We start from the raw sequence: 13,160 nt of genomic DNA on the forward strand, positions 1-13,160 counted from the left end.
TGAAAAGCAGTATCAGTCACCAGGATGTTCAAGTAAGCCAGCTTAATTAGCTCTGCAAAGACAGGACAAAAAGACTATTTAAAAAGGAAGCACAATGATGAAACTTAAAGAAAGGCAATATAAAACAAATCTCTCAACGAAAATGAGGTGAGAATTCATTTTCCCCGTGGCACTCTCTACAGCTCCTGAAAGTGCCTGCTGCTAGTAATGAATGAAATAAAAGGGGAGGAGGGAGAAGAGAGGGAAAGAGGTGTTATCTTACCAGCCCTTCATGACGCCAGGAATTCACAAGCCTATAAAATGTGTCTTGGCTCTCGATCCCCTTCTCCTTCAGCAAAACCAAAAGCAAGAGGCTGCTGTACACAGGAGGAATGGGATGCTGTTCTACCCAGAGGCAGCTCTCCTGCTTCAGCTGATACAGCATTTCTAACAGTTTGAACAGCGTTGCCAAAGGTTTTCCTGGCAGATCTCTCCTTCCCAGTACCTGCTGTGCTGCCTTACTTCCTTTTTTCTTTCTTTCCTCTTATCTTTTGGTGGGGATTTTGGAGGATTGCGAGAGGGGGGTGGGAGTGGCACATCATTCCTGGAAGAGAGGAGAGGAATATCCAAGATGACTTCTGTCTTCACAGACAACTGGAACGTGAGCAGGAGCAGCAGGTGGAATGTAAGCCTTGCTCCAGCAGGCGATCCCTGGGGACAGGTGCTAGGAGTACCAGCTGGAAATGCTTCTGCCCCTGTAGCATCCTCAGCAGCCAACTTCTCCAATCAGTTTGTGCAACCCTCTTGGCGCATTGCCCTCTGGTCTCTGGCTTATGGTGGTGTGGTGACAGTGGCTGTTTTTGGAAATCTCGTTGTCATCTGGATTATCCTGGCTCACAAGCGCATGAGGACAGTGACCAATTACTTCCTGGTGAACCTGGCCTTCTCTGATGCCTCCATGGCTGCTTTCAATGCCCTCATCAACTTCATCTATGCACTGCACAGTGAGTGGTACTTTGGAGAGGCTTACTGCCGCTTCCACAACTTCTTCCCAATCACAGCTGTTTTCGCCAGCATCTACTCCATGACAGCAATAGCTGTGGACAGGTGAGGAAAGACAAGAAAAGTTTAGTGGTGAGAGACTGAAATCAGATTCTCTACTAAAATGAAAATACAGAGATAACCATCATTAAGTGATGAGGGGCAGAGCCTTTAACAGTTCATCAGTTGTGCTCCTCTGAACATTAAGATCTCTCCCTAACATGCTGGTTTTCTGCCTGTCTTTGGTTTTTCTCCTTCAACCTTTCACTGGTTTTACTCTCTTGTTTTCTTTTACACTTGGGCACTGGAACAGGCTGCCCAGGGAGGTGGTTGAGTCACCTTCCCTGGAGGTGTTTAAGGCACGGGTGGACGAGGTGCTGAGGGGCATGGCTTAGTGATTGATAGGAATGGTTGGACTCAATGATCCAGTGGGTCTTTTCCAACCTGGTGATTCTATGATTCTATGAAAAACTTCCTCTCTCTGTTTGAATTCTGCTGTTCTCTGTGCTTCATCTTTTAATACTAATGCTGCAATAACAGCCATTACTCAGAGTTTTGCTTCTCCACCTGTGAAAACCATATCTGTCTCTCAGTCAATGTCATCTAATTCATACTCATCAGGAGTGGTAGAGATTGTGTGTGAAGGGAGAGAATTTCAAATTTCCCTCCTCTTTGCATTTCTGCAGCTGATGGAGACGTTTTTCTCCTCCTTAAAAATCACTTTAGACATTTTTTTAATAACTCTTCTAACAGACAGCTCTGAGCTGCTCAGTTCCTCCTGATTTCAACTAATGATGCTACTTACACTGCCATCTATGCATACCCAGGGGTCTGAGAAGAACATGGTTTCAAAGTGCTTGATTTTTTTTCTGATTACTTGCAGCAGAGCAAACCTTTCTGACTGTGAAAGAAAATAGGACAAGGAAAACTTTACCTTTGAGTTTTTGATATTAATGATAGGACAGCTGTAGTCTCCACTGAGAAAAGGGAAGATGTAGTTGTCAGATTTCCAGCAGAGATGCTTTGATGGACTATCTATCACAGAAGGTGCTGCTACTCTCCTTTAGGAAATGTTCCTTTCTTTATGATCATTTTCATATTTCTTGTACTGGAGAGATAACTTACCATGTGCTTTAGGAATCAAATACATTCCTGAATTTTCATCCAGAAAAAAAGACTGCTTTGTACTTCAGATCTTTTATTCTTTTTAGTAGTGCACTGAAATTACTTACAAAACTTCCAGTGTATTTAAAATCACATTATGCATCTTGCCTGAATTGACTTAGCAGAAGTGCAATATTTCCCGGTGATAGTAGTTAAGATTTTGTAAGGTATAGTACACCTTCGGAAACATTATCTCTTGTTTCCAGGTGTAAATATTGGGAAGCATGTTGTTTTACCTTTTGTCTGCACTATGGGCAAGTTCATAATAATTGCACGTTTTAGGTGGTATTCTCAGCCAGGTGCATTTCTGTTCCATAAATATAAAAAATGAAGGAGAAAGTAGATTCTTAACAACTCTTCTACCTCTCTACTCCAGGGATGAGTGAAGAGAGTAAGAAATCAGTACACTTTCCTCCTGCCAGTGGTGTATCTTGTTCCCAAATGCTTCTTCCCATTAATAATGGAGGAGGTAGCATAAAGCCAGTGATACTATCTTTAACTAGGCAAAGATTTGTTCTGTTGCCAATCTGGGTTTAGCTTAACAGCCTCTCCTAGCTTGAGGTTTTCAGAAGGATAAGAGAGTTTTGATTGATGCTGAGGATTTAACTGTTGTTCAGCTGCCCATGCCATTAGCCCAGCAGTTACTAGCATGATCTGAGCAAGGTTTTTTCATTGTTCTAACATAAACGTCCACAGAGGTGTACTACTAACGACATTGAAAGTTCATAAATTCATGCTAGGAAACAGGAAATGAAGATGAATAGAATTCCTTGGGAACCCAAATGTTGCATTTTCAGAATGAGTAAAGAATAGCTCTGCTCCACGCTGACTGGAGTGCAATGGTCATATACAAATATATTGGAAACGTTTTCCTTGGTTTAGCTATTTGAGACACTGGTTCTCAGAAGTGAGTCAATTACTACTTTTATTCACTCTGATCTCTTTTTTGTCTGAAGAAAGCACCCAATACATCTTCCAAGCTCACCTGCCACCCAAAGACAAACCAAAATCTTCCCTTAAGAGCACTGTGAAGTGCATTTATGTGAGTTCTCTGTAATATCAAGGGGTATTGTGTAAAACAAAGAGAAGAGCAGTCTATCCATCCTCCCTTATTCATACTGCTATTCCTTTTATGCCAAATCACACCTGATGTGTTCAGTATCTTTAACCATTTCCTGGCTGCTTTTGCAGAGGCAACAGGGAAACTGAGGGTCAAAATTAATCCCAAGGAATATCCCTGGATGTACATTCCAGGACACAGATCTGCCACGTGGACATTTTTTAAAACTTTGGTTTACCTTCTGTAAAAATTCAGCCAGTGCTGCTTTAAATTGGATCCAGTAAACTCATACTTGCATATTCATGCTCCTTAACAAATTTTAAAAAATAAAAATTAAAAACTGCCAAATTCAGATAAAGCTACTGAGGGAACTGACACTAGATGATTTTGCAATAGAAATTGATAGCATCCCAAAATGCTGAAGGGTCATGGGTTGCAGTTCACTAAAAGGGATGTCATTGTGTCCTCCACTGATTGTTTTAAAATACCCAGACGTTCATAGAGTATGAATGAGTCACTGTGATTCTAGTCATCACTGAGCTGGAGTCAGGGACAGTACATGTTTCTTTTCACATCTGATTCTGCAGGCCATGCTGTCGAGGCTGTGGGCACTGTGAAATTACTGGACTGACACAAACTTCTGTAGAGTAGGCAGTTCCTCTATTGCAGTGTCTGGAGCTGAGGATGAAAGTATCCAAGACTGCCATATGACACCTGGTCATTGAACACAGACTTAAATTTCTGTGGGTTTATTCACACTTCTGACCATCCCTTCCTCATAGTCTTTTTCCCCTGCCTTCTACTTCTTCTCCAATAGGCTGTTTGCAGTCTACTGCAGATGCCACAGGTACCTTTAACCAAATCAGCTCAATTATCGAATGCAGCACAGATTTCACTCTGTACTGCTTCACAGGCAGTTCTTCTGTAGCTTATGCTGCACAGCACCTCATTGCTTCCAGTGCAATAGTTTCTTTAGCTACCTTATGGGGCTAAACTTCTATAACACCCTAAGACAAACTGAACAGGGGTTAGTCCTGGAGCCGATATGCCCTTGCCATTGACCACTGCATTACCCTATAGGTTCATGTATCGTAAGTCCATCTGTGACTACTGGCTGTGATACAGTTCTCAGACAGCTTAAAGATGGAAACTTAAGCCATCTAGCCCTGGCCATTGAAGACCCATTGTCTCTTGCTAGTAGTTCTTAGCATGCAAAAGAGGTGGTTCATTTACACTGGAAATTAACTTGCAATCCCAAGATTGCCTCATTGTACAACCAGTTGTGTGTTTAGGGCCAGAAATTACCTGCAGATATCTGATGGTTAAGTGAAAGACTGGAGATGTGCAAATATAGCATAAAACAACGTACCTTCAGTAGAGCATTTCTTAGCTTATTTTTATGTATTCTTTCCTGTTCTTCGCACATCTACAGTATGACATTCTCAGTAATTGTTCTCTCAGCAACTCCAAAAAGATTTGCTTATTTCAACAAGTTTAACTCTTTGTAAAAGCAACTGCTCTGGAATTAAACAAGGTATTCTAACAGTAATGGTCAGTAGTTGTTGATCCTATTTTACACCTTACCATTTATTTTCTCCCTAGTATGCAAGCAAACTTCTTCTTTGAAGAGCTATTACATATATTATATATATATAATATATATGTAATATATATACTACAAATATACATAACATATATTAGATTTCTTTATATGCAAAAGTAATTGACTAACATTCATACTTCATACAAATGTAATGAAGATTACTGTTTTCCAGTTCATCTGCTTGCAGAGTCAAATGTATTGCAAAGAAGAATGACAAAATAAAGGTCAATGTTAAAGAGAATCCCACTTTCATGCACTTTTTTAATCACAAACTTCCCTTACATGGTGTGTTGGTATAAACTCTGGAATTTTATAATGTGCTATCTCAGTGAGCCATTAATAATTAAAGTCCAATAATTAACTGCAAATCAGGAGATTATCAAAGTAAATCACCATTTAAAAAACTTAAAACTTAATCATGTCTCAAAGTCTCATTACAATTTCAATAATGACTCCATCTTTTTTGGTACTTCTGAAAGAATAAAATGCTCTTTTTTTTTACCTACAGTCAGCTGCAGAAATTTATTCTATATTTGTGTAGTTCAACCGAGACTTCCTATTTGTATTTATTCCACAGAACTGTATCTGCTACTCTGTTTTTAGAAGAAATAAGGCTATCACAATCAGAGCTAAAAGACAGATATAGTAGCACTACTACTTCTGGTAGCCCCGACAGCTTATTTATGTATAACCACACAGCATCATATTGTTGACATGGATAACGTTTACATCAAGATAGATTTTTATAAAAATTTGATTGAAAAATCAAACAATCAAACAATTTGCAGCAGAATAAGAATCAGAATCGAAGAGCCGTGGGTCTGGCTTTCTCTTTTCAAAACCCCTACACTCACTTGGCTGAACACCAGCTTCAAAATCAACATAATCTTCTCTAATAAAATAGTAGATAGATAGAGACTCTCCATGTTTCAGAATATGACTGATTCTTGTTATTCATAGTCTCTATTTTTTCTTGGTTGCTCTTCTCACTTCTTTTTGACAAGCTTTTTAAAGTTTTTTTTAGTTCCCTCTTTTTAAAAGAAACACTACCATAGCAGCCTCTGGGGACGGCTTCTGTTGTTTCTGTGGAAATGTCAAAAACAACAATACTTTCTACACTATTCAAAAAAATAATATTTAAGCCTATCCATACAAACTGTTCAGGACCAGCTCAAGAGCATCTTGTTTCCTTCAGGTTTCTCCCCTGTAGAAGCTCCATAGAGCAGTTATTAATGCTGACCAAGAATATATTTTATGTCTGCACGGAAGTCACCGATACCTTTTTTTTATTATCATTATAATTGCATTACCTGCTATCACAGCCTTTCTAATTTCATTTGGTATATCACCATTACTACTGTGAATCAGCTGAGTGTATAATCCTAAAGTTTATTTTCTCAAAGATAGGCTTGGAGTTTCAAACCATAAAATTCTACATTATTCATGAATATATTTGTTTCACCTGACTTGATTTTGAGCTATACTTAACATTGAGTTTTATTCTTCCTCTTACACAATCTCCTCTCTTTTTATGAATCTTAGTATTACAGCATTACATTCCTCCTACCTAGTTTCTAGTATGCCTATTACACCAACATCCTTATTCAAAATTTGTCATTCTAGTTTCCCACCTCATTTCTCAGACTTCCAATATATCTTTAGAAACACACATATATTGGATCAAATTTCTGTTTTTCTGTGATACTGTTCAGTTACTGAGGGCTGTTGATAATCCCTTTTTATAGTCACTAGACTCCAGCATACGTAATATGATACCAGCTTGTAATAGAAGACAGTTATGAGGCATAAAACATGATTCAATTTATACAATGGAAACTAAATTCATGCACACACACTCAGGTCCTCAAAGTATCACTTAGGCTCTTCATTCTCTTCAAGTGTATGCTGTAAGAGCAGTTATTATTTAATTATTTTCACAAAGTAGTACCACAAGCCTATAAACTAATCTGCTACTAAAATTCTGAAGTAGGCAGTCAGCACACTGAAAAATGTATTATCTTTCCAGTACAATTCATTTTGTATCTATCTTTTCATGAATTCCTCTTCCTAGGAGAAATTGCTCAAGGCTTTCATATGTCTTAAACATTTTAAACTGATACGCCTGCCAAACTACATGTGACCATCTTTGATATGAATAACATTAACTGAATTGGAAGTTAAGTGCCTGTTACCTGTCCTGTGTACTCAGAAACACTGAAGTATAGGGTAATGTGTATGTGAGAAAATGATCTCAAATATGTCTAATAGGTTAGGGCATGGAATGCAGAGGGCATGACCCTGTATCATAGTCGTGTGCAAAAGCTGCATACCAAGAAGATGATACACTGGTAGCTGTGTTCTTGTACATATGCTCGGTACCAAGTGGTTTGTGCTTGACTCACCAGTGAATAGAGGAGGTTGAAGCAATGGCAGGCAGGGAACCTGCATCTCCCAGCCAGCTACTGTCCTCTGCACAGAGCTCAGCCCAAAAAGAACTGCAACCTTTGGCCCCTGTCTCACTCCCCTTCCCTTAAGCGGTTGTCTTAATGTAAATGGTTTCCATGTAAAAGAAAGAACTTGCACTGAAGACAAGGGAGAGCAAGAAGTACAAAAGAACAATAAAAAAACCAAAAGCTAGATGGGTTACTTTTCTTGTTTCTTGTGCTTTACAGGCTATTTTCCCCAGAGAGATTCAGCTCCCTCCTCCCCAACTCATATCTGAGGATATTATCATCCAAAGAAATGGAAGAAGGGTGTTTCTGTAAACTCACTATGCTGTTTTTTTCCATGAGATGACATTTTATTGTTAGCTTTACCTGCCCCTGATGTCACATAACTACACAAAACTCTACCTGCTCTACCCCCAAACCAAAGTTCAATTCAGCTGTTCTTACAAAGTAATTATGACTTCATGAATCAATCTTAGTCACTGCATATCACGAACAGAAAAATACAAAGACATGCTCTTAAAATGATCACTGTTATTATTATTACTTTCCCAATCAAACTATAGGATTCAAATAGGAAATCCCTTCCCCATTTCTCAGTGTTTCCCAAACTTGTATTTAAGATGCAGTACATCATATTTCTGGATTCCAGTCTCTAGGCTGCCCTCTGAAAAATACCAGTGGTCAAAACCAGAGAGAAAAAAGTGAAGAGGAGAGCGTTAAAGATTCAGAACTCAAGAGGTGAAACACAAAAGACACTACGACTTGAGGGCCTAAAATTATTTTTAAGGTCTGACAATTCTCTCTTTCTATCTGAGAAAAGAGATGTTGTTTCTGCAGAACATCCTAATGCAATGGCTGCAAGATTCAGACTGTCAGAGACATAGTGAAAGTAATCCATTTCTTGCTGTGGTCCAAACTCATCATGATCAGGCAAAAAGGCAGAATCTTTTTAGGGTTTGGTCAAAATTCAAGTCAGAGCTATGCTATTGATAACACACTGAGGCAGTTTGGGAATAAATACAGGTGTCACAACTGCCTTTTCCTCTCTATTTTGTATTGAGTAAACATTCTATTTAAGAAGCTGCTTTCAAAAGATGCAGTGAAAAAATGAGGTTGATAAGCCGATATCTCAAATAGCATAAGCAGCATTTAAAACAGTGACTAGCCCCAAGTCTTCTTGCTCCAGTCAGGAAGCAACAGCTGACAACTTCAAAAGCACGTGTTTAAATGAGAAGTTCATTTTAGACAGAATCTGAGCCTTAAATATATTTTCTCAGTGCCCTTATTTATGGCTTAATAAAAACTATTAAAAGATGTATCTGTGGTTTACTATGTAATGTAACCTGCGGTACTTTTTCAAAGTCAAGGGTTGGTCTGGGATTTGGGTTTTTTTCCTTGAATATTATTGTCTGCATGTATGCATTTCTGACATTTACAAACTAGGAGAGAAAACTACCATTCATGTATTTGTTTTTACCTAAAATAAAATTGTTTCAAAATAACTGCACAAACAAGAAGGAAGCCATTCACATGACAGTGTCAGAAACGTCAGCAACAACACAGTGGGTTGTAGTCTGTGCAGATGGAGATATTTTTACAGATTTTGTATTAATATTGGTCCCTAATAGCCCAAGCAAATTATGTTTAAAGAATAAGAGAAACAGAAGCTTTTCTGTAAGGCCAAGTCAATTAGTCCACCACTTTTCTATCAGTATATGTAGTTATAGCATACATTGTGTGAAATCAATTACATACTTATAAAATACTAATCCATTGCCAGTTACCAAAATTTTCAAGTAGAAAGCATTACACTGTTTGTGAAAACTCAGCTATTCTGAAGAATTTCAGTATTGCTGTTTTCAGGTTTCTGATAAGAGGTATCCAAAAGCAAGCCGTTGGACATTAGCCCTGATTTCAGAAAAACAGCATTACTCCCTGCTCCAAGCATGACAGCCATTCACCAAGAGCAGCACATGTGCCTCTGGGTAAATAAAGGCCAAGTTGTCCCTCTGGGATACAGCCCACTGTTCTTTCAGATATACAATGTGGTTTTTTATCATGTTGTCATATACTCTTTCGTTATGCTATAAGCCTTAATGTGGTCAATGTGTAACAGTAACGTTCACTGCAGATCCTTCTGGATACGAAAACCAGTCTTATTCAACAATCAGAAACAGTCCTCCTGCAGAGAAAGTCAGTCTGAATGAATGAATACAGACCAATCTCACAAGAAAAGACGGAGTCCTGCACTAGTAGGTAGAAGATAAAGATTAAAGAATGCAAAAGTTAAAGATTTGGTTTTCATCATACAAAAAAAATGCCTCTAAAATGTCACAGTTCACTCCATCTTCCTTCAGTCTACTGTATCTACTTTACAGAGATCCTTTAAAACCTTGTAGAAAATCCTTCAAATAAGAATAGGGAATCATAGCAATTTCCCCACCTAAGTTTCTTAATTACCAGTTTATTCCAAATACAACGGTTGGAGCCCAAGTTTCAAAATCAGCTTCTGTTTTGATGGAATAACAGCATCTGTGCATTTTTGAAGAAAGTGCTCTCTGTTGTTGGCTATTGACAAGGCACTTATATGCAAGCATTGTGATTTTCTCTCAGTCTCTTCCTTTGCCAAGTCCCAATTGCCTGTCACAATCTTGGGCTGATAACTTTTTTCCCCATTTGAGTTTAGAAACACACTGTTAACAGGTGAAACAAATAACTTAGGATGATTAAAGCGTTCCAACTGTGTCTCCAGATGGGCATCTGTAGGATCCAATTTTGAACAACATTTTGTTTTAAAAATACCTTACATATTTTTGCTACAATTTTCTAAGTAATGTGTTAAAGAGGGACGATTTCCTGCCTACATTAGTCAGTGTAGGCTGTTTCACAAAGAAGGTAAGTTAGGATTGCTTTTTTAATCTTTCCTACTGTCAGGACCACAATACATAAAATTCAGAAGCTTTTGTAGTACTTACCAGCTGTTTGTCTGTTATGCTATTTGCAAACTGTAACAAACAGAGCTACATGATTATACTGTCATTATGAACACTGGCTTAAAGAGCTTGTTGAAGTTACTCAAATGAGGACTGTTACTATTATAATTTCAGAGAAAACAGATTTTTTGATTTAATGAATCCAAGAAACAAGTAAGAAAACAGTCTTGAAGGAAAAGAGTGCTGCAGCAAGCGCACCATGATGCACCAGCCATTATGTCTTGCAGACTGGTTGATTTCTCATTAAGTTTGATGGAAAGAGTCTGGTTGACCTCAGTAGAAATTACTGAGGGATAAAGACTAACACAAGCCAAAGCTGGAAGAAAAGCGATGACAGTAGAATATAGCATGATCACAGCAGACAGAATCATATGCCAGTCATTACAGTGATGAAACTAAAGTGCTGCCTAAAAATGCATTAGAGTAATACATAGAGCATGATGCAAACGTTGAGTAATCCACATTCTTGCAAGTGTTGGCTTGAGTGTCTACCCACATATATTTACACCTCTAAATTTCTAAATGGGCATATTCAATCCTATAATTATCTTCCGAGTGTTAACGTCTATGTAAGATGGGGTAATAATGGTTTCTGCTTGTTGTGATATGTGAGCATAATGAGTTAATAAGTTTCTGATAATGTATTTTAGATTCTGCATCGTTGCTTTATTGTGTGGAAAAAGCTATCTGTACCATCAGCAGCAGCTCCCACTGGAGTGAGAAAGCATTAAGTCCAATCCTGAAATCAAACTTTGTGACAGTTCAGAGCCCTTTATTTGGCAGGGGGGTCCCATTGCTCCAGCCTGGTGACTGACTGAACAGCAAATGCCCAAAGACCGCAAAGCAAATTGGCGCAAATTGGCACAGCGCCCCACTGAATAATGCTTGTGTGGCTACAGAATGCTTTCCAGTGATGTAACAAGTCTTCAGTTGCTTATAGACATTATAAATACTGCTTCAGCTCAAATGGCTACCATTTTTTAGTATCTTTAGTGACAAAGGTGGGGGGGTCCAAGGTCTGTGTATAAATGTCACAGAAGACGGTGACAGCACAAGAGCCTCAGCACTCACTGACTTCAGAAGGACTGAATAAATTCTCCCACTGGAGAACCAGAACACTCGTTAAGATAGATGGCATTGGAGCATCAGAGAAGTCCATCTGTTCCTCTTGCACACAGTTTATGGTTGGCTGATCACAGAGAGAACAACTCTTTGGGAGTTCTCTCCTGTACACCTGCAGAGGCAAAATTCACAGAGCCCTGCTGTCAAAACATCGTGCTTTTCTACCAGTTCTGCTTAACTTGGAGTCTCTGGTCCACTAGGGCTGATTTTTTCCATGTCTTTTGCCTTTACATCACTCCAGTTTCCTTTCTTACTGTCCGCTTTCTCAATCCAATTCCTATCTATTATTCTACATTTCTCCTTTCTTTGCTTCTCCTCCTATTAGTTTTCCATTATTCTTGTTTCACTTCTATTCCTGTTTTTGCATTCAGCAAACTGTCTCCGAGTCTCAATTCTTCTGCTTTTTTCACCAGATCCTGTACCTCATCATTCTCCCTTTCATTCCTGGCCTGCTACTGAACTTTTCTACACCGTGTTCAGCACCATCCCGTGCACAATTCAGACAGCTGCCTGCTGCTCCCCCTTGTGACTGGCACATTGCCATACAAAATATATGTAAGGATATCAAACACAGTAAGGAAATGAGCCCTAATGACAGAGAAACCTGGAATATACAGGGACAATATCCTTCAGTATACATACATGTTATCCCACACCTGGCCTCTTCACCTCACTAATTTTCTGAGCAACACATAAGCATGTAAATTCTAGCCTGCACAAGCAGGGGCTTTCATCCGTGATGGAAAGACCTGGCCAAAATGGACAGAGATCAAAGGCAAGGGCCAACTGAAACACTAGCTACTGCTCCTTCAGGTTGAGGCTAAAGAGGCAAACAGCTAACCCGTGTTAAGTACCCATGATGTCAAGATACTCGCAGCAAACATAACTACAGGCAGGATTAGCTAAGCCTCCTTTGTAAAGGACAGCTAACAGTGCAGGAATCATAGAATAACCAGGTTGGAAGAGACCCACCGGCTCATCGAGTCCAACCATTCCTATCAAACACTAAACCATGCCCCTTAGCACCTCGTCCACCCGTGCCTTAAACACCTCCAGGGAAGGTGACTCAACTACCTCCCTGGGCAACCTGTTCCAGTGCCCAATGACCCTTTAAGGAAGGACTTAATTCTCTTCTAGGATTCTTACGAGCTACAGCTCAGCTACCGAGGTCTTTCCTAACCTGCAGCGGAGAATCATCCCACATTTTCCACTATCCTTAATTATGGCAATGATTGGTTCTCTGGGAAAATGCTACCAACCACAAGTAACAAATTTGAGTGAGAGTAAGAATTGTGGCTGTAAAACAATATCTTACTATGTTAATTAAGCAATTTTAGTTCTAAGCCACTAAGGAACAAGTTAGATACTTCATTTTAATTGTTAGTGTACTGGCTAATTAGAATACATTAGATTTGTTATCAAAGACTCAGTAGTAGAGAGCTGTCAATACTCTCTTGGCAGTTAAGTCCTTCCTGCACAAAGGCATTGTTGCCCAAAAAGTCGTATTTGTCACCCAGCATGCAAATAGCCAATCTCGCACTCCAAGTCAAGAAACTGATTTTATTTCAGTGTTGCACCAGACTGGGTGCCCAGTGGCTTTCCACAAATCAAGCACACCCAGCTGGAGCCCCTGCACCCAACTTATTACAAAAGTTGCAAAGTGAATATATGCTAAGTACTTCCCTCTATAAATAACTGGTTGGTGATTTATATGTCATTGTAATAAACATCGTGTGTGGTTGCATCAT

The 13,160-nt window shown here is 39.1% G+C and overlaps 1 protein-coding gene across 1 annotated transcript in view; it reads left to right on the forward strand.

Moving 5' to 3' along the window:
• The first annotated feature begins 286 nt into the window (after positions 1-286).
• The window catches only part of TACR3 (tachykinin receptor 3), a 35,774-nt gene continuing 22,900 nt past the window's right edge, over positions 287-13,160 (forward strand). The window contains exon 1 of the mRNA XM_069855533.1: positions 287-1,086. Within this exon, the coding sequence (XP_069711634.1) occupies positions 611-1,086 (476 nt within the window). The 5' untranslated portion in view covers positions 287-610. The remainder of the gene's footprint in view (positions 1,087-13,160) is intronic.

Source organism: Phaenicophaeus curvirostris, chromosome 4, assembly GCF_032191515.1.
Source record: "Phaenicophaeus curvirostris isolate KB17595 chromosome 4, BPBGC_Pcur_1.0, whole genome shotgun sequence".
NCBI lineage: Eukaryota > Metazoa > Chordata > Aves > Cuculiformes > Cuculidae > Phaenicophaeus > Phaenicophaeus curvirostris.